The sequence below is a fragment of the Sinohyriopsis cumingii genome, chromosome 10 (assembly GCF_028554795.1).
Source record: "Sinohyriopsis cumingii isolate HCF-2022 chromosome 10, ASM2855479v2, whole genome shotgun sequence".
In the NCBI taxonomy this organism is placed as follows: domain Eukaryota; kingdom Metazoa; phylum Mollusca; class Bivalvia; order Unionida; family Unionidae; genus Sinohyriopsis; species Sinohyriopsis cumingii.
This window is the reverse complement of record NC_142970.1, coordinates 6,949,932-6,973,661: the sequence shown is the minus strand read 5'-3', so window position 1 is coordinate 6,973,661 and position 23,730 is coordinate 6,949,932. Positions and strand designations below refer to the sequence as shown.

General features: G+C 35.6%; 1 protein-coding gene across 1 annotated transcript; it reads left to right on the top strand.

Annotated features, from left to right (window-relative positions):
• The first annotated feature begins 2,667 nt into the window (after positions 1-2,667).
• On the top strand, positions 2,668-12,110 carry LOC149789550 (uncharacterized). The gene is made up of 4 exons (XM_089973319.1): positions 2,668-2,805; positions 7,600-7,782; positions 8,939-9,040; positions 11,155-12,110. The coding sequence occupies exons 1-4, from the start codon at positions 2,758-2,760 to the stop codon at positions 11,272-11,274; spliced, it is 453 nt and encodes a 150-aa protein (XP_089829445.1). The 5' UTR covers positions 2,668-2,757; the 3' UTR covers positions 11,275-12,110.
• The last annotated feature ends 11,620 nt before the right edge of the window (positions 12,111-23,730 follow it).

Here is a 23,730-nt window from a genome sequence, read left to right as displayed (position 1 = left end):
TTAAAAGTTTTTAAATAAAAGCTGACATCGTCATCTATTACAAAGTTAAACAACGATGTCTAATGGAACAATTTGTCAATGACAGCGAATAGCTAATGAATAGAGACATTCTAGAAATTTCAAAGTATAACAGTAATATGTGTTTACATTACATTGTATCATTCCTACATTACATTGTATCATTCCTTTCATTTAATTTTACCATTCCTACAATTAAATGTATCATTCCTACGTTCCATTGTATCACTCCTATATTTCACTGTATCATTCCTAGCTTTAATTAATTTTAAAAATGGTTAAAATCTACTGCTACGGACGTTATCTTTTTAAAATTAAAACTTAAAACTTAGCAAAAGAAAACAGCAGCAAGACTAAGTAATAAGTTATATCATCTTATATAATTAAGAAATTATTGTTCTGTTTCACATTTCTGGTAATAAGCTAATCTTTGAACTTCATTTCTATATTTTTATGATTCATGTTTGTTGTTTTTATTAAATAGGAAATGTATGTTTGGCTCTTTTCAAGAAATGTATGTATCGTTTTTTATGGTATGATCTTGTAGAAAAGTAATGTTAACGTGTTATTGGCAGACATTCCTGAATTTATTTTAAATAATAATGTCCACAAAATGTACGAAAATAGTGTAATTGACTCACATAATGGCACATGTGTCTAGGGTCATTGATTCACATAACGAAACGTGTGTAGTTATACTGATTCACATAACGAAACATGTGTGTAGTTATATGGATTCACATACCGACACACGTGTGTAGTTATACTGATTTACATGCCGACATATGTATTGTACTAATCATTCACATAACGATACGTGTGCAGTGATATTGATTCACATAACGAAGCATGTGTCACGTGATACTGATTCACATAACGACACACGTGTGCAGTGATATTGATTCACATAACGAAACATGTGTGTAGTTATACTGATTCACATACCGACATATGTATTGTACTAATCATTCACATAATGACACGCGTATAGAATGCCATTTACTCGCTACTGACGTACATGCTAGCACGAATATATATCAATGTTTAATAGCATAATGACATTTTTGTTGTGGTATCGGCCCACAATATGGAACATGTTTACAGTAATTCTGATTCAAATGTGCGTGTGGCTTTTTTGGGATGTTTTTATTTTTAACGTAGCGTTAAACAGTTTAGTCAGATCGCTAAGATGTCTTCAGTGTGGCAGCTAATAGTGACGTCTAGCACATGGGCATCATGCTGCAGACATGTGGAATCATATTCCATCCAATCACATTATCTTGACACCAGGCCGGCCAGTCGTAACACTAATCTCTTAATGCTGAGCGCCAAGCAAGGCAGCTTTTTGTACCATTTGCATAAGTCTTTGCTGTGACTCAGCCTAGGTTCGAACAGCGAGCTCCCACATCCGAGGCGGCCGCCCTAATTACCTATGCCACCTGAAGATTGACTCAAATAGTGGGGCCTGTGTGGTATTTTTCACTGACATGCAAGCAAGTATTTAGCATGTTTGACTTATAATAATTGAATTTGAGTATAAAACATTTGGCTAATATAATGCCACGTGTGAATAGTTGTATTAAGTCATATTAAAGGCTCGTGTGTATAAGACTATTAACTCACATAATGCATGGCTATGTGCTGTGTTTACTCACATGCCTGGCGCGTTTTTTTGTAATATTTACTCACATAATGCATATATATGTAGCAGTATTGATTCACATAATGGAACGGTTGTGTAGTACAGTTGATTCATACAGTCGCGCGAGGATATATTACACTTGACTCACATAATGGCACCAGCGTGTAGTACTTTTGACTCGCATAATGCCGCGCGTGTATTGCACTATAGACTAAGGTAATGACGCAGTTATGTAGCGCTATTTGCTCGCAAAATGGCACGTGCATAAGGTACCATTGGGTCACATCAAGTCGAATATGTACTGTGCTGTTGGTTGACATACCTGCATCTGCGTATGGCACTAGTGACCAATATTATGTCACGTGTGAATGGCATTTATTAACATTATGGCATATTTATAAAGCTATATTCTGATAATCATACGTGTGTATAGTATGTAAGAAACATCTATGACATAAACATCGTTCGCCAGTTCTAAAATTCTTCGATAGTGATAACCTTTGCTGATAAAGTGACCCTTACAGCAAGAGTCAAACTGCACGCAACAATAAAAGATAGACACAGTAACAATATTGATGCAAATGAAGGAGACTAACAGTCAATTATAAGGCGTAGCATTTTTATGGCCTGTTTCAAGACACAACAATTAGGAACTCTCACGTTGTGATAGAGCAGACGAAGGTTTTGTTTCTGTAAAATCAATGATATAATATAAGAAGTTATTATCATTTTCAATTTGATAACCATCGTGATGCCCCAATCACTGTGACGCATGTCATGTACAATAAATGCATTCAGTTTAAAAACCATCAGGATGTCCAGGTCCCCTTCACAAATGTAAACTGCAACAACCAGGATTTTACTGTCTCTTTCACAAACATGATCTGCATCAATGTCTTTCAATTTTATAACACCAGGATGGCCCATTGCCCTTCTTTGATTTTGGTATTGCTACTCTTCTGACTGCGACATGAGTTGTTTCGTGGCGTTAATTTGGCTTACGCTTTATGTTGTACTAAGGTTTTGTGTATAAGTCTATGGATAGGCAAATGAGCTGTTTGGTTCTCTGTATGTGAAGTCGAAATCTGTAAGTCAAGATGAGATCATTCATTCTCTTTGCTGCCCTAATTGGAATTTGCTTTCAGGTATGTAATACTTTTCTAACTGCCCTGGTTCGTTGATCTACTAAAGACACTAATATACAAGCAGGTCTGGGATACCATTTTTTGTCTCGGACGTATATTGCCCTATTTTAACTTCTATTACAGGTAAGTGGCAGATATATAATTTATAATCGGATATTTCCAGTAATGCCGACATAATTTACTGAACTTGTGTTTCTGCATTTTGTTTTAATTTATACAATGAAAATCATTTGATTTAGACTACAATGAAGTTTTCATGCAATTTTTGATCATAAATACACAAGGTTCTCGTCGATATGGGTTGCTGTGAACTCAAACGGTGTTAAGTGTCCTTAATTTAGTACGAAGCAGGCTGCTACGTGCTTGTAATTTTTGAAAATTTGTGTGTGACTGATTCGGCCAGTTCAGGGCAGGATTCTAACCCGCGTTCGTCTAATCGTGAGTCATACACACATACCACTGAACCACCACATCCGCAACAGCTGACGAAACAAATATCCTGTATGACCAGCCTAATCTGTTGAATGGAATGCCTGTATTTGACCAAGGTTATTCTGAGTGGTGATCGTATCGAGTAGTTAAGTTGCGGTCTGTGTGTGTGTGTGTGTGTGTGTGTGTGAGAGAGAGAGAGAGAGAGAGAGAGATTTGGATTTTCAACGTAGCTTTAAAAACTGTTACGATGTCTGCAGCGTGTCAGTTTATAGCGATGTATAATCACATAAAACATCATACCGCTGACATGTAGCATCATGTTCTACCCAATCGCATGATCAAGATACCAGGCCGACCAGTCCTAACATTCACACCTTAATGCTGAGCGCAAGGCAAGGCAGCTGCTGGTATCACGGTACCAATTGTTTTTTCAATATACCTCAATAATAATGTTTTGTGAAATAAATATACTTTCTATCCTACCTCAGCACGCATGTCACACACTGTCATAAACACAGTCATAGAGAACAATGCTAGATTGTCAATTTGAGAAGGACAAAATCAGGTACTCCATTGCATTTAAGAGAGATAACTCTGCTGGAACTAGACAGAGGTAAGAGTTATCTGGAAACAACAGACTCAGTTTCAGCCATGTGTACCACATTTTAAAAAAAAAATCATAAAAAAAAAAATACAAAATATGATCTAGACAGGAATTATCATAATCTCACATGTTGCCAGGAGGCTGAACTTTGTTTTAAGCCTAACAGAAAGTACAACTCTTACATAATGCACCAATCACAGCTAGTGTTGTTCTTTATTTCTGAATGCAATGTTCCCTGCACCTTAAGCTCTGCCCACCTGGACTTGCGCAGTTGGTACCGTTTTATCTGCTAGTACCATTTTTATATCTTTGGTATGATTAGGCCGGTGTAAGAACTCGTGCATCTTAGGCTGACGCTCTGACCACCAGGAGCGGTCTGTGCTTTGTGTCGAATATAGCATAGTGATCCCTTAAGATGCACGAACAACGCTGCACAGGGTACAGATAGAGATATAAGGTCATGTGTACGGTGTGGAAGAGTGGATATCCGGGATTGATATTTTATGCTTGTTTGGATTTTAAAAATGTGTTACAAATCAGTACTGTACATAGTACAGGGACTTCTTTATTATATATTGTAGCACGATATGTGATCTCTATGCAACTTTTATCCTAGCCGCCATCTTAGTTCCGATAGTGACGTGATATCAGAACAATTAACTAAATTCATCTCGTCCTGGAAAAAAGATAGTGTAATTCTCGTTTCCGTCTGGATGAAGTCGTACCAAATATGTTTGAATGCCGAGTAATATTTTTAAAAAGACTTCTATTGTCTTTAAGACTTTGCCGGAATATTTTCTTTGAACAGCAATTCGTCACAAGATGAGAGTCCGATGATAAAAGACGAATTGATTTGCATCAAACAGATCAAAATTATTGGACGGAAATAGACTTTAATTCAGAATCCTTCAACATATTGATGAGTATAACATTTGTCTGATCACATGACACCGTTTCTTCCTAAGTCGATGTCAATACGCACTATTATTAAGCAAAGTAAACGTGTCTCCTGTGTGTATACCTGACTGATATCTAACATCTTTAGTGACAGACGGAGGAAAAACCATGACATTTCCCTCAGCTGCTGATATATCACGTTGAGGTTCTATGTCTTGAAAGTATTTCACGATATGACATCAAATCGACGCGCAAGGTCTCGTTACAATTTAAGGAATGTGTCATGGAAGTTCTAAGTGTCTAGAATTAATTATTTATATTTGGAAGTATGTATCCGATGTAGGCACCAACGTTAAAGGAAAATGTTATGAACGTAACTATTAGGTTTTGTATGATTGTAAAATACAAGTGCATAAGTGTATGCGATTTTTGTTCAGATTTCTGATCCTGCTCTCCCTATAGGGCGGAATAGATCAGGTCCAAAGAGGAAAGGAAAACATGTACACTGCATGCATTTATATTGTTAACGTACTTTGATTAGGCAACTTTTGCATTTATATATTGATACTAGGCTGTGTAAGGTTTGCAAAAAAAATCACTTTCGCATCTATATGGATGATCTATTTAATTATTTTCGTATTTATATTTCTCATAAAAGCCAAATGAATGCAAACATAGCAGGAAGCCGGATAATAATCGTGACTGAGTAGTAAACATATGCTCAGAGCTGGACCAGACTAAAAGTAAGCAGTACGACCGTTTGTTGTATTTTGTTTATGAAAAAGACATGAACTCGTTTCGAGAAATTAAAATATTAGTTCTTTCTCGCACCCACTACTCTTAAATACTCAGTTAAACTAAAGTTAAAATAATTAGATAAACTAGTTGCAAAGACACTTGAATATTCCATATTTTGATATTGTTTTAGTTCAGTTACTATTAGATTTACAACGACAGGTGTTGGGAGTTCTACGAAATTTACGTTGTCCAAATGTCCAGTACTGTGAAAAAAAATGTATTAGTTTTTTTTTTGGTCACTAATGGGATAAGGAACATATTTCCAAATCACACGTTAAATAAACTTGGTTAATGTTGTGGTATGGTCTTATTGATAGTATGATTCATGGATGTGTTAAAACTGTAGACAACGATCCATGACAAGTGCAGTTTATGGTGTAATTGAATTAGCTTCCTTAAAATATTTTTATAACATCTTTGAATGTGCGCATGCTAGAATTAACACACGAAGGTAGTAGTGTGCATTGCCTTTTATCACATTTAAAATATCGCATAGCAGCTTATAGTCTTTCACGTTGTATTCGCTTTTCACTGCAGTTAGAGGCACCTTCAAATATTTGAATATTATGTCATGTCATTCCTTCTTAAGTAGCAATCAGTTTGCTGCAATTTTAAAAAATAAATAATAATTTTTACATAGTTCACAGTCAGGAACTTAAAATTATCTCATTTATAGAGGAATCGAGTATGCAGATCCGTCACTTTTTCCCCTCTCTACTTGATTCGACCAAAGGCATGCCTGTTTAATTGTGACGTTATTTAGCGACTTCAGTTGATTTTACTTTTTTGGTCTGAACGGGTTCAAACATTTTTCATCTTTTTTTTCCTTGCACATAAAATTCATAAATTTCCATGTATACTGCTCTTTTTTGTCAGAGAACTATCTTTCAGCTTTCCTCTTTAAAATAATTATCTTTTATGTCATTACTCTTTTGTCGTGCACATTTATTCTTACCAAACGTAATTCGATAAGGTATATTTCGCTTAAAGCTTTTATATGTTTGCATGCCATCAACAATGTAAGTGGCATAAATCCTTTACAATGGAAATCTTTCGCCAGCTTGTTTAATTTTAAAGTTTATGGATCACCTGACCATGATTTTAAGTGGGTGTATTATGTTGTCCCGTTTAATAATTTCTATTATTTGATTATGTTGTCCCGTTTAATAACTTCTATAATTTGATTATGTTGTCCCGTTTAATAATTTCTAAATTTTGATTTTGTTGTCCCGTTTAATAATTTGTATAATTTGGTGATAGCTGTATAAAACAGCTGAACTTTCAGGAGTGTAGTAATTATGTTTTAATCTTAAATTGTGTCATTTGTCAATCAATCATAACAAAATATACAAATATGACTTTATGCTGAATACACTGTTATCAGTACATATCCATGTGCATTACCAGTACATGTTTTTAGCTGTTATCAGTAAGTCTGTTAGGAGTTATCAGTAAATGTTGTATGTGTTAACAGTAAATGTTTTATGTATTATCAGTAAATGTTTTATGTATTATAAGTAAATGTTTTTGGGGTTATCAGTACGTGTCTTTAGATATCATCAGTAAATGTTTTATGTATTATCAGTAAATGTTTTCGGTGTTATCAGTACGTGTCTTTAGATATCATCAGGAAATGTTTTCGGTGTTATCAGTACGTGTCTTTAGATATTATCAGTAAATGTTTTAGGTGTTATCAGTACGTGTCTTTAGATATTATCAGTGTCTTTATTGTTTTTAGTACGAGTCTTAAGGTGCTTTTAGTACAAGGCTTTAGTTATTATTAGTAAATGTGTTTGGGTGTTATACTAAACTTTATTTAGGTGTTATCATCAAATCTATTTTGACGTTATCAGTAAGTCTATTTGGTGTTATCAGCGAGTCTCTTTAGGTGTTATCATTAAGTCTCGTTTGGAGTTATCATTAAGTTTCGTTAAGTTTCCCAGAACGTGTCATTATCTATCCATCGTTGTATGTTCAATTTATATTCACTTTTTATCGACCCGAAACAATAACTCACTAATACATAGTTCCTTATTTCCAAATTTTCTTTCCTTTTCACACAGGCAACGACGACAATGACAACACATCCAGAAACAGTACTCCATACAACCAATGCACATTCTAACTCAGATCCAACAATGGTACACCATACAACACAGGCACACACTAACTCGATTCATCATCATAATCCAACACACGAACCTGACGAGCATGAGATGTTTGCTTTCCATTATGACCATAATACTGTAAGTCTAAAGGAACACGCTGTGTATTTTCCATTATGACCGTAATACTGTAAGACTAAAGGAACACGCTTTGTATTTTCCATTATGACCGTAATACTGTAAGACTAAAGGAACACGCTGTGTATTTTTTCTGTATATTTCTTTGCCTGACTATTGTTGCTTACTTAAGTCAGTACGTGGGCATGCATATATGTATTTTTCTCTCCACTTGAATAATAAATACATAACAATGCACACGCACGCATAAATAAATGCTTGCATATATATATATATATATATATATATATATATATATATATATATATATATATATATGTATATATATATATAATCTTATATTTGTGTGTACACCGCGGTCAATGTAGGATGAAGTGCATGATTGACTGATTCGGTAATGTTAATACATATATATATATATATATATATATATATATATATATATATATATATATATATATATATATATATATATATATATAATACAAATAATAGTGTCATACAGGTTAGAATTTATGTAATCCGTACTCTACGGAGAATTGAACCTAGGACCACGGGTTAACGGCACCCATCGCATTGCGTGCACACAGGAGCCCATATTCCCTCACTCAATCGTTGTTTTATGCACTCATGTGTAACAGATACACTCGCATGACGACCTAGTAAGTAATTATCATGTATCGGTACAGTCATTCCCGATTCCTATGAAAGAAATCAAGGTATATATAATTAATTTTAGAGAATGATATCTATATACACCAGACAGAGAATTGATTACTAGGTCGTCATTCTAGTGTGTCTGCTACACATGAGTGCATAAAACACCGATTAACATCATTTTTTGGTGATCTGTGCTTAGTCTTGCGGGAATAAGGGCTCCTGGGTGCAGGCAAGGCGATGGCTGCCGTTTACCCGCGGATATGGGTTCGAATCTCCGTAGATTACGAATTAAAAATTCTCCAACCTGTGATATTATTATTTTATTACAATATTAATTCTGCTTACAATTATTAAGCATTCTTCTATATAATCCAGGAATAGCACTTTCCGTTCTGTCGAGGTGTGTATTTATAATTTTCTCTCTCATTATATATATATATATATATATATATATATATATATATATATATATATATATAGCAAGCGATTGCTTTTCCAGCACCAAATGCTAATAAAACAAGACAAGAACTGTTATATCTTTACGTTGAGCAGCCAGGAAAGGACCCAGGTGCATACCAACACCGGTATGAGAGCTCTTGAGGTAAAATATTTTATTTCTCTCACTTGTTTAAGTTACTGCGGTTTATGGTAAATTTAATTTGATATAATACCCATCAAAAATAACGTGTGCGATTTTGAGCGATCTTCTGGTATATACGTGTTTTTATGGTGGCTCGTGTGGTTTATTATTAACATTCAATCACTCTTGAGGTCACAGTGACTTTAGTTTATTGATTGTGAACAATCAATTTCCTCATTGCATATCGATACTGTTATTGGATGTGTAGAAGATCGATACTGTTATTGGATGTGTAGAAGATCGATTTCCTACAAATGAGCAAACGGTCACGCCTTTTCCTCGTCATAAGTTATGATGCAGAACAAATATTAATGAAAAACAAAGTAGAAAACATATGTAAACTCGTCACTCTAATGATGGATGTTAACATCTTTTTGTATATAATATTATATAAAGATTATTGGATTTCTGCTGAAAATGTCCATGTGATTGACGATTGCACAAGAATAAATTTCACTATAAAGCTATATAGGATAGGCATGTACTTTGACTAAATTAAACACCTAAAACCTCTATATTGTACACCGTCACTGTCATATACACAGAAACATATATACTATTACATAACTTAAAAATTCATTTTTTATTTCAGCCAAATTAATTTAAACCAAATCTCCCATTGCTAGATCGCTTTATTAAAATCTCATTTAAGCTTAGTTCTCTGGTACGTCCCGTGAAATGTAAATTGTGACGTAATGTTGTATAATGACGACTTGTGTGGCTGCGAAAATAGTAGAAATCGATTTGTAAATGAAAAGATCTAAATTCATATAACAAATAATGGTCTACTGTTCTTTTGAGCAGGTTCATCTGCCTACATGTAGGGGACAATCTTATGTTCAGGATAATCTAAACGCGTTGCATTTTCTTCTGAATAGGCAGTTTACCGAGCGAAATTGAAACCAGAGAGGGTCAGCCGGTTAATAATTACAGGCTTCTTTACTACCCTCTTAGTCCGCTAGATATCCAATAGCTACATCCCATTAAAAAATGTATCTTCTATAATCTGAGATTTTGCAACCGGTATTGTAATGTCAATGGCCCGTCGGACGTCATATTGTTTTTAATTTTAAGTAGTCCTAAGTTAAATGTCTGGTAGCTGTGCTAACAAGCACACTACTACAATATAACCGAGTATACGTTAATAGAGGAAGATACTGAAAGTTAGAAATAATGCAGAATGAACAGGAATTCGTTTAAAATATGTTGTGATTAAACACACATTATGCAAATTTATCTCCGCTGCTTTTGGTTAGATTTGTATGTAATTGGCCTTCTTCTAAGCATGACTTTGTAGAAAGATAAAAAAAGGGGAAAGAATTTTGCACGAAAGTGTGCACAATTAAATCTGTGATGCAGATTCAGCAAGAGATTACTATCATTATTATTATTATTATTATTAGGTAAAGAGACTGTTCATACTAATCCCACTGCTTTTATTAAAATTGAAACTGGTGAAATGTTTGTACTTGTCTCACTCACTGTTTATATTTATCTCACTACACAGTTCCGGTGGCCTAGTGGTTCGAGTGTTCGAATCCCGACCAAAAAAATTACAAAGACTTCTAAAAATGGTACTAAAGCTGCCTGGCTAGGCGCTCAGCATTAAGAGGTTAATGTTAGGACTGGTGGGCCTGGTGTCAGGATAATGTGACTGGATGGGACATCATGCTGCATGTCTGCGGCATGATGGCTCAGTGCTAGACATCACTTGAAACTGCCACACTGCATACATCGTAGCGATATGACGAAAAATTGTTAAAGCTACGTTATGAATCATAATCTCACACACACACACACGTTTCTCCCTGTTTTTAATAATCTCTCTTTTTATATTATCTCTCTGCTATTGTCTTAGTTGAAACTGGCCTATTGTTTATAGTTATCTCACGCCCTCTTTATGTTTATCTCACAGCTTGTCGTACAGTCAAAACCGATAGAATGTATTAAAGTTATCTCATAATTTAACTTATCTCAGTACTTATGCTTATATCACTATTCCTACTTATCTAACTGCTTGTATTACATGTCAAACAAATAAAATATTTATAATTTTCTGACTATTTGTATTACAGCTGAAACTTCTGGCCTTGCTTACATTTGCAACCAAAACTCAGGTCCAGTCCGATTTAGTAAACACGCATGTCAGACAAGCCTGTGGAACGGGTAGTCGAACTTACTACATGATGTCATAAAGGCTGAGAACGTAAAACACGAGACTCGCGCCCTTGGGTATTCGTTTGTATTTCGTCTCATTTCCACGTCCTGGTTTGGATAATAATTTGCAGATATATTTTGAATAAAATCATATTTAAAAAATGGGAAGAAATATCGCAGGTGACCGTGTTTAAAGCATACACAAAGTAACTTTATTATGCAGAAATAGTAAGCAACAGAGACACATATTCTTAGATCGGATTAAATTACTTTAGATCTGGTAGTTACACATTATCTCATTAGTCATTTTATTCTAAAAATGGACCAGATAAATAAACGAAGTTAAAAATGATTTAAGTCTGACAGAGTAATAGTCTATCACACCTGACACGTAAGTCGGAAATCCACGCCATCCTTGGATCATTTTACTGTATGCTGTTCAATAATGTACCCGAGTAAAAGTCGCTAGTCTTGGATCGTCAAATTATTATTTTCTTTTAGTAATTAATTCATTACTGCTAACAGCTTTCAAGTTTAAAGGCGTCTTGCCGTTTATCCTGGTGTGAACTTGATAATAAATACGTTTCGACCTCCAGAATTGCGTGTTCTCTAGCCTTGATTTCAAGGTTGCCTCTAGTTCGCGATCACCTTTTTCGACATAGCTATTACCCAATATGTTGCTGCATCACATTACATATATATCAAGACTTAACGCAAAAACTTAGTCTGCAGATTGCCGCATTACACGCCAGAATTAGTTCAGTCCCATAGAAGTCAGAAAATTCGTACTGTAGTCCGCCTTCACAAATAAGTATTCTAGAAAATATCATCTTATAATATATGTTTCAAATGAAATACAACTTCCTGAAAATCTTGTTTGATTCGTCTCAGTTATTGCCACTCTACCACTATGACAGCTTTTTACCATCGCACTCGTCTCTGCCGCGAAATGTTAAATAAGCAATCCCCTATTTAAAACTCATTTCATGCCCCAAAAAGAACAGATTAATTATTTCAAGTTGCCAAGCTAGAACGATCCTATCGAATCCATCGAACCTAATGTTAATGTGTCACGCTGCTCTGATCTATACAAATTGCATTACTAAAGATGTGCTATGAAATGTACTGCAAAAATATCCTACAAATGTTTGCACTATTTACCAATTTCTAATTCACAGAATCGAAGAGCATGCAACAAATGTTGGCACTAAATGCATGCACTTAATACGTTCACAATAAATGTGTACACACCAAATATGGTGCACAACGCATTGCATCTGCACCATATATATATATATATATATATATATATATATATATATATATATATATATATATATATATATATATATATATATAAATGTGTACACACCAAATAATCTGCACAACGCATTGCATCTGCACCATATATATATATATATATATATATATATATATATATATATATATATATATATATATACACACACTCACATATATATATATATATATATATATATATATATATATATATATATATATATATATATATATATATAATAATAATAATAATAATAATAATAATAATAATTCGGCAAAACGCTCATGTGTGTAAATTATAGGAGTCACGTTGTTATTGAAAATGAGAAAACAAATATCCAAAAACAAGAAGAATAAGATAAACGAAAACAATTACAAAACTATATAACTACTTAAGGAATACTATTCCTGAAAATGAGCATAGTTGTGTAGACATACAAACAGACATGGCCAGTTCTAAATGTTCTATGGTGCAGATTTATACCCCTCTAATTATAGGTTGAATACTTGTATAATCATCGTTTCAACAATAGACTATTGCTTCTGTACTCTTGTGGTCGGTGATGAATATCCAATGTTAATTATTAATAAACAGGATATTTTTCCCGCTTAAATACTTCATCGCGTGGTACAAGCAAAAACGTGATATTTTAAGGGGTGATGAAGCCAGGAGTTAAAATATATAATATGGCGTAATTCCTTAAGGAGAATGTAATTTCCATGTCTGAAATGTTCTTTATTGGTGCTGCAGGAAAGCAAAGAGAATCTAACATAGAATGGCATTATGGGAAACCTCATATTTTCAGTGATCAAAATATAACAATGTATTTTGCACATGTGAAAATAGAGGCATAAAGAAACCTAAAGTACATCGTCTAAACCTTTCTAAATTTCACTCTTGAGTTCATAATACAATAAGAAAAAAATGGGAAAAACTCATAAATCCCGTTTTCTAAAGAATTAAATTCCATTTTTATTATTTCTTCTCCCCGACCCCTTTCTGGTTCCTTTAAGCATATAAATAACCGAGATCTATTGCGGGAGAGACAATACAGAATTTAAATTGGATGAAACCCTTTAACTGTGAATTTATGTCAAATGGCCTAGTGGAACACTATAGCCTGAATATACCTCCCGGTTTGTACGTAACCACACGCAGCACAGGAGGACAACCGACCTAAAAGCGTCAAGATATAAATGAAAATAACGTAAAAAAATATACAAAGTCAGTTAGGTCAAACGACCAAACGGCAGTCAGATATAGGTGAAAAGGACGCAAACAATAACTAGATAAACGTGTATATATATATATATATATACACACACAAAAGGCCCTGTTTCAATAATCAATCGTTGTGAGAAAAGCTTGTTATTTTCCACGTTGTGCAATTTCGTGGCTTCGATGTTGTTATCTCTATTGTACAAGGTTGATGTTTTAGTCACCGGATGTACAAATCATAAAAACAGTTATCAGGTATTTACAAATAATATTGAATATGTAGTTGTTTACTAATCAGTGTAATGAAATTGTATTCTGCACACAAAAAATCAGCGTGACACGGCTCCAGTGGTGTTAATACGATACATACTCGATGCTAAGTTTCTTACATCGTTGACTCTAACCTCTGCGATAATTTAATACAAAAAGCTAAAACAAGTTTGGTTACCACAGGACAACACTGATATTTGCGGAACAATTATTGGTAAATTTGCTCAGTGTTCATCACGTCGTTGTACATGATTAATCATGGATCCAGCAGAAATAGATTCTTTAACAAGGACACAGCTGCAAAAGGTATAAATGTGTCATGGAGAAATGCAACGACACGAGATAGGACAATTATTGGCACAATCATTAGCTTCTGCGACGGCAATTTTCCTCAGTTTACTCATCTGAAATCATCTATGCTGGCACAGTCGTCAATAAACCTATTATCACTATTATCAATGATGAATAAATCTGCCAAGGACTTTGTCAGATTCGTCACCGATTCTTTATATATTGACAAATCAAAAATGAATCTCGTTGTTGCATTTAATTATAAGGACACTGCGGATACTCATTTGGGTTCATGATGAATACAACACGAACAAATACGCAGGTGTATCTAATCATCAGGCGTTAAAGTAACAGATATCTACCACAGCAACGATAATTTATCACCGATTTTACCGGCTCCCTCAGTGAATCATCCAGTCACGTGACATAGCCTGGTCTATCTGAATTATCTTGGTGGTTCTGGTAAAACAATGCGTATCGTAGTTCCTGAGACACAAAGCATGCTTTCTGGAACTTGTGGCTCCCTGAGGGTCTAATAGTTGTATCAGGAAAATTGTACGAGATTCTCTTCAGCGTAAACTACTTGATCTTCACAAACAAAAATTTACTACTCAGCAAGTTACGTTATTTTACCGCCCTGCAGATACATGCAAACAAATTATACTTGACTACATTCCTGGAACTGGCACGAAATAAAAACCCATTCTCAATGAGATCCTCTAGATTCCAGTAGAGGCTGTAAAACAAGTGTTGTCTTTAGACCCATCGTGCTGGACTCTTGGATATGCAATAACAATCCATTCGTCTCAGGAATTAATGCTAACATATACCAATATTGTCGATGATCACATCGAATTGTCATATTTAATTTATCTGGCTGTGTTTAGAGTGAGGGTTGTCAACGTGTTGAAGCTGCCAACAGTGTTTTCGACTCCACAAACAACCGTCACCAGGAATTATAAACAATTTGCTGCTTATGCCTGATATGGCAATAAAGAAACAGTGGCAGTTTGATCCAGATGTGGAATTTGTTATAAAGCTGAAACAACGAAATAAATAAGCAGTGCGTCTGTTGTAACACATTTAATGTTGTGGCACTATTTTCCTAATGACATACAATCTAATAGTAAATTCTTCACCGCACATGTCCAATAAATTACCTTCTTGGTCGGTTAGACGAAAACGTATTCTATTACCGAATTGTATTACTGTTTCGAAAAAAGAATTGTGGAAGATTTCACCATGTAAATGAGTTCTACAACACTTAAAATTTCTGTTTTTAAAATCATCATTTGGATATTCTAATATATACTTTTTCAAATATTTGTCTTGGATATTTCTTTGCATGTTCATGTTCATATTCAATTTCTTCGGCCAGAAATTTTTATAGAAATCTCATTTTTGTACTCTTCTATTAATTGTGTTTTTGACGCACTTGCTTTACTATAACCCTTTGAATGGTATGTGTCCCTGTCACTTCCGGTAGTTGTTCTGTAAGAACGATCTCCAAGAAGTTAAACATTGGTTGCTGTATCTATATTTCAGTTAAGCTGCATACACACTTCCATCACTATTATCGAAACATCTTTTCCGAGTCCTTGTTTGTCTGTCAGATAATCAGATCCCGCTTTTTCTGGAGTTTCAGCGTAACATATCCAGCACAGTTGTGATCGACAGCTTGTATATGTAATTTGATTACGTGGAATCACGTGTCGATATTGTAATAATGGCGTTCAGAGTTGGCTCACGTTCCCTAAAAGCGACCTTTGATTATTTTACTGCTATTGATTTGATTATACATTGAAGTTCATCATTGCTTTGTTCGACTTGAATTCTTGTTGAGATTGTAACCAGTTCCCAGATTAGGGATTGCACACCCTTTGCCTCAGCCGCGGTTTTATGCTAGAATAGCAGCGAATTATTAGCACCTGATCCACCAAATGATTTTTCTCTGATATTTGCCCAGTTATAACAAAGTCGCAATTGAGTCAGTGCCATTTCAGGTGGCCAACCAATAGAAGCTTTAATCGGAGTTGTAAAACCAATATGAAAATCTAGCGGCTTTGAGGTTTCTGATATAATTGTGGTCGTCGTCGGCGGAGTTACAATACGTCTGCTCCAGACGTGTTGTAATTTATACAGTCATTTTTATCCATACGGCGGTTTTTAAATGTGGCGATGACAACATTGTCACGGGTATGTGTACGTTCCTGCTATATGAATAACAAATTGCTTAATTGGAGCAAATTCATTGTCTGACATTGTAACGTCGTTTGACTCCGCTGACAGTATCGATGCTAAATTTATACACGCATATGTCAGCACATACGTTATTTTTGCGTGCACGTGCAATTTTTAACTGATGCATGTAAATATTTTTTTCGCAATAATATTGAGGATACCAGCAAAACCGACAACAAAAACTACACCGATTCCAACCATGGGCGGCATCACGTGCATTGCTGATAACGTAACGATTATGATAGGTGATTTGGCAAGAATGGGTCGGTTTCGGAAAATCTGTCGGTGGAATGATGCCATGGATATCTCGTAATTATCATAAATCTAGCTGAGCTAAACACGGAGAACCTGAACATCCCGGTAACCTCAGCTGTATCTGATAATGCTATTTTGTTGTGAATATGTTGCTGATCCAGCCGCCATCTTGTATACCATGTTAAAGAGCGGAGTAGTGTGAATTACACCATCCGTAATCTTTTTTATTTTATCGAGTGCAGTGTTTATCGAATGTCACGTTTACCACGAACCAGAGTAGCCCCAGTTTGAAACATGTATAATCAAGGTAATTCTGACAAGCCATTGTTTGATGTTAAACATTGCCGCAGGCTAGCAGCACTAATCCCTTACGTAAGATTGCCGTGGCTAGAAGTGGAGAGCCAGACCTAGGAGCTGCGAGGGCGCCAGATAGTCAATTATCACCTAGATGTGGAAACGTTTGTCCAGATCAAAAGAGGTTGCCTTAAGAAGTGGGAGTGTCTTAACTTCTTTTCCCTGCAGAGAGACAGCCAGGTTGAACTGGCCACTAAGACGATTGGACAGGGTCACAGCGCCACCCAATCAGAATCGAGATAGGGAAGAGACCGTGATTTGGCTAGAATGATATCTTCGCGGCTTCCGGCAAGAATTGGTTCGCTAGAGAGAGTGCCCAGAGGAAGATAGCGTAACTCCAAACACCCATTCGCTATTGGCGGGAATATCTTAGAACAGGAAATTCTAAGTACAGACAGCTTCAAAAAAGGTCAGTGAGCTAGTTGTTCGGTCTTTGCAGAACGCGACTGCATTTTTAATTGTAGGTCGTATGTATACTTTATTATTACTAGAATCGCAGTACGAAGAATTACTTTGTGGTGTTAATATGTTTGCATATTTTGAAGAAATGAGTTGATATTTGTAAAGAATTATGTAGCTTGCTAGCCGTCGTAAGAGTTAATATTGATGTCTGTAGGACAATTTGCTGGTACCGTGTTATTGCGCCATTGTTTACCTTGCAAGAAGTGTGTGGGAATTTCGATGTGTACGCATGCGTGACAGAAACCGTAATAGCCTTATCTGATGATAAATTATTGATCTAGTGAGAGGTGAGATTCGATAAAACATATGTTAACGCCTTGTGGTTTTTCACAGGAAGCTTTGAGGGACAGAGCAGTTGCAGTTTGGTCCCGTAGTCTCAGATAGAGAGACGGAGGAAAGGAGAAGAAAGGAGAGAAGTCAGGAGAAGTTGAAGTCTAGGAGGAAAATGAGAGAGAAGGGAGGAAGAAAAAATTGAGAGCGAAATTGGAGGAGGAGATAGTCGAGAGGGAAATGGAGTCGAAGGAGGTGTTAGAGGAACGGAAGAAAGGAAGGAATTAGCGGGAAAGAAAGAGATGAGTAGACGCCAGGTCAGGGGGAAAATCGAACTCACACTGTAAATCACGGAATGAATTAGGCTGTCCCTTGGTCGAGGGAAAGACGGGTGATTTAGAGTTTATCGTTTTAAATTATCGAATTTATTAAATTGTTATTAATTGAATTTCATCTTCGTGTTCTCTATAATTTAGCCGTCGGCATTGCTGACTGGGGGTTCAGAGCTGTAAATCTACCTCGTCACTAATTTAACTTTCTAACCCCGCGAACCCGGGTGGAACTTTCATCATAATTTAATTAATATATATTGGAAGAAACCCACCCCAATGCGTGCAACCGTCACATCGAATTTAATCTTAAGTTGATGTTCGTGAACTCATTGTTAATAATTTGGATTGTTGTTTTAACATTGACTAGATCAACGAATTCTTTGCTATTTTCAGAGAGCCTAATGTCGACGACATTTAAATTTCCACATAAATTATGTATGGTTCTATTTATTTCACTGCGAACACTTGCAGACGAGGTTATATACTTATTATATTCAGATCTGAATGTGGTCAATCCATCATTGATTGTCATTAACGAGATCATCATCAGGATGAAGCTGTTGTCCACTTATTTGTTTGGTTGCAGCGCAATTGTTTGATGCAGGTTCTCTCCAATTCGCAATGCTATTTCCGCTGATGTTGAGATCGCCACTCATTATATCACTGGCTTTATCAACGCATTTACTGGTATCAGTTCTGATCGCGGAGTTGTTATTGTCCTCGTATTTTTGTTGCCAAGTCATAGACTGATATTGGTACTCTCACATTGGTAACTGTATTTCTACTCATGTTGAGATCGCCATACAATATATCTCCAATTCTTTGAATACGTCCAGTAAGCTCTATAAGGATTGTTAACATTGAATCTTACGAGTCTTTAATCTTACCAATTTTAGTAAATATCACTAAGTTATCTTGAGTCGCGCGTGTAACTCGCAGAATAAGATCTTTCAACGGGATAATGTTTGTCTTTAATGTCCTTGCTGGTCCTGAAAAACAATAGCCACATTTGTGTCAACATCGGCTAATATCAAAAGAACAGCAAGTTCATCTCATGTTGCATATGTGGATAAATCAATGTTACCCTGGGCCTTGCCACTAGCAGATCTTCCGTAAATACCGACCATTATTAACTATTACACTTTTTAAAACGACGAGCGGTACTCATGCACGACTCTACGAGGCGACGCTGATGACCTTGATTAATTATAGCTAATACGTCTTGACCGCCTATTGGTGTAACCCTTATAGTCTATGTTGTTAATGTTAAATACCAGATTGGTAAGCCATTATATTTTGAAAAAAAAGTCTCTTTGGTGCCAATCCATACAAATCAAAATAAACAAATCAACGTGGATGAACTGCGTATGCAATCCAGTGAGTACCTCGACCAGAACGTTCATCGAGATTAATGATACTGCTTTCAACACGGCTTGTTTTTTGTTTTTTTTTTTTGTTTTTTTTCCGGCAAATGATCACGCATGAAAAAAACCTCTGACTTTTGTTATGTGTGATCGTCGAACAGCATATCAGTGTTATCATCCTGATATGTTATTATCTTGGGACTCTAGGTATTCCTCATTTAGTGATTAATGTGGAATAGGAAGTTCGGCTTGTGTCAGGAGCTTGTATTCTTGTATAATTTGTACAAAATATGAAAGCATACTGATGTAGTAATCCCAATATGTTTTATGGTGGACATCGCACTCTAAAATGGTGGTATTATTTCGTATAAACTTTCATTTAGCTCGGTGGTGTCCATATTGTTATCTATATTTATTTCCTGTGTATTTATAGCAATTTTGTAATATGAACTATTGCTATAAATCAGTGATACAATTTCATATCCAGCAAATATTATATGAAACACAATGGATAGATCATCATCATCATCATCTTTATTTCCTTCCATGGAAGATTACATGATATAAGAATAAATCATCTGAATACAATCAATAAATATTTAAAAAAAAAAATGTTCTATATTGGAATACAAATTCTTACACAATATCAATCAACAAAGTGTTCGTCAACTCATAAGTTGCAAGTTTCAGTACCTTATTTACAGAAGATAGCTGCACACTGCATGACAAAGTATGCTGCATACAGGACGAATAGCTTGGAGTTTTCTTTGTCGATTACTCCTGATGGTAACCTTTTACCTAAAAGATATTGTAGTTGCAGCTCATCTTCTGCATTAAATAACGTAATGTGCAGGCTCAGGGGAAATTTATCAGTAAGGAAATCCCAGAAAGAATTTCGAAAGTTCGACATATAAGGACAACTAACACAACAATGAAGTATCAAGTCTGTATAAACATTCCCACATCTAATACACATATCAAGCTGTGTTTGTGAACAGCAGCCCATAGTTTAGCTACATATGTAAATACCTTAGTGTGTTGTCTAGTTTTAGCCGACTGCCACACTGAGGCAGATCGTAAGTATTCGTGTATCGAAGAGAATCTATCAAAATCTGCTTGATTAGACATACGAACTCTCCAGAGGCTATTTTCAAGACCAACAATTTTTGACCTTACAATTTCTTTCCAATTATGTTTATCTGGAATTTCAGAATGATGTAAATAATCAGTTAGATACCCGAGCAAGTCAAACTTCTTTGAGGTATAATATAAATTTGAAATTAACCCGCAGCTTGACATGCATCCGCTCAGAATGAAGTGAAATAACGCAACGTTAAACACACGTTTAGTATGTACATTGTTAGGCATCAAACACAATCTTTGTAAAAACATCAATTTTCTTCTATCAATTTCGGACTGCGCTGATGTCCATCCTAGCATTCCCAGGGCAATGTCTGATCTTGTATGTATTGGAAAACCTTGTAAATGTTTGGCAAAATACCTCAGAGTTTTATCCAATAAAGCGAGGTCACTTTTTGAAATGTTACACCATAATTCACTTCCATAAAACATTGAAGGGAAAATTACCTTTTTAATTACATTTGCAGCAACCAAAGGATTTAAACCATTCGGTTTAATGCCAATACCAAACAGACCGTGAAAAGATTTTTTCCCTTTCTTGCATGCATGGAGTATTGCGTCATGCGACGTCAGCTTTGAGTTAATCCGGTGACCCAGGTGTGTTGCCGAATCGGTAACCGGCAAACATGACGGGCCAAGATACCATTTCATATCGATAAAATTCTTGTATTGGGGTCCGAAAATGATAATGTATGACTTTGTAACACTAAGCTCGAATCGCCACTTATTACTGTAGTCGTATGCTATATTTAACAGCTTTTGTAGATTGCTAGGATATATAGCCAAAAGTGAAATATCATCAGCTAGGGTTGGATTTCCCACAGCTAAGGATCCAATCTTTGCTCCAAATCCACTATTTTCTAACTGTAGCAGCAAGTCATTTATAAATATTGTGTACATCAAGGTTGACAAAACACCCCCTTGTCTCACTCCTTGGCCAATTGAGAACCAATCTGAAAATTGCCCATTTACAAGAACTTTACTCTGTAAATTTGTATACATGTTAAAAAATATCAAAAGGGATTTACCCATAATTCCCAACGTGAATAATTTAAAAAGCAGTCCTTCGTGCCACACGGTATCAAATGCCTTTTTTGTATCAAGAAAAGCAGCAAAAACCCGTGAACCCATGTTTACATTATATTGTACTGATTGCAACAGCACAAAACTCGCTGTTGTGCAGCCTAAACCTTTTTGGTAACCATGTTGTTGTGAACTGGGTATACTAGAATTAGTATCTTTGAGCCAAGTTACCAAACGTTCATGAATAATTTTCTCAAAGGTTTTGTAGATAACAGGCAGTAAAGTAACAGGCCTGTAACTTTCGAGGGAGTTCTTTGATTTTCTGTTACCTTTGTACAGTGGTATTACTAACCCTTTTTTGCAATCTACAGGTATGTAAGATTGATCAATCATCCGAGTAAATAAAATTGTCATACGCTCGATGAGGTAGTCGCTGCCATAGATCAAATGTTCATTTCAAATTTGATCATGGCCCGATGCTTTTGATTTCTTTAGACCTTTAATGATTTCTCTTACTTCATTTAAACTGATACTGGTCTGTAAGGCCTCGATATGGCTTACTTCGTCCTGTAGACCCCGATTTAATTCTCTCTCTATAAATTCATAAAAGTTTCCGTCAAAACTATGGTTTAAATTCGGCGTGTGAATGTCCTCATAGTATCTAGCAAAGCCATTTGCGATGGAATCATCATCACGGACACAAACTCCATCAGTTGATAGTTCCTGACAAAAATTTGTATTGTTCCCTCTCTTAATGTTGATCATTTTCCAAAAGTGTCTTACATCGCATTCATGTGCTTTTTCAATTTCTTCATACACCTCCCCCATATATTTTTCCACAGCCAGTTTTTGAACGTTTCTAAAGTCTCTCTTCTTATCTTTATATTCTCTGTAAGAATTAAATTGACTACCCCTCGGTCTTCCCTCATTTATCCAAGTATACCTAGCATGTCTTTGAAGTTTATGTGCTTCTTTGAGTTCATTTGACCAATATGGCTTGGCATGATAATTGAATTTAGACTTTGGAAGCGCGATGTCGCTTGACTGCTGTATTGCATTAACAATGTGCTGGTAAAAGCTATCAACATTGTCCGAAATAGTATCTATATCTAAAGTTTTCAGGCGAAGGTCCAGCTCAGATTGATAGTTTTTCAAGATATCAACGTTTAATTTATTCCAGGCTATGTTGTTTCTCTTCATAGACTGTCTGAAGTCTCTCCCACAGGTCACTGTACGAAGGGAAGTAAGGATAGGGAGGTGGTCAGATATCGCGTGCTCTTCGTGATCTGAAACAATGTGCACACTTCGTAATCTACCTATGCATTGATCCGACAGTACAAAATGATCAATCATCGTTCTTGCTGGGGCGAACGTATAGCGGGAACCAGTGCATATTATTAAATGTCCAGCACTCACTAGATTATTATATCGCAAGAACTCATGAAATACTCTATCTTTGTAATCTCTGAAAGTGGCTGGTTCAGCTACTGCATTGAAATCACCAGTAAAATACACGTCCCCCAGCTGTGAGTACTGATCATAGAGATTTTGAATCAACTCAATTTGCGCTTTGTAACAATCTATGCCATATAATAGGGTCGGCATATATACACAAAAAATATATACATTTTGCATATCGGGAAATTTGAATTCTATGCCAACAACTCTGTCACTATTAACTTCATCTATAAAGTTAGCATATCTCATGAGAGAAGTTTTGCAGAAGATTGCAACTCCTCCTTTACCACATTTTATTAACATACAATTAGAGGAAATATCCTCTGCCTTAGCAGTGCATTTATAATCAGAACGAATAGTATCGCAAAATGGAAGTATGTGCTGTAATAGTTTATGTTCAGTTACGCAAGCTACGTCAACATTATATTTATCCAGCATTGCACTAAAGCTAAGAGCAGAGGACATAATTCCTCTAACATTCCAGGTCAGTATATTAAGATTCATATTAACTTGCAA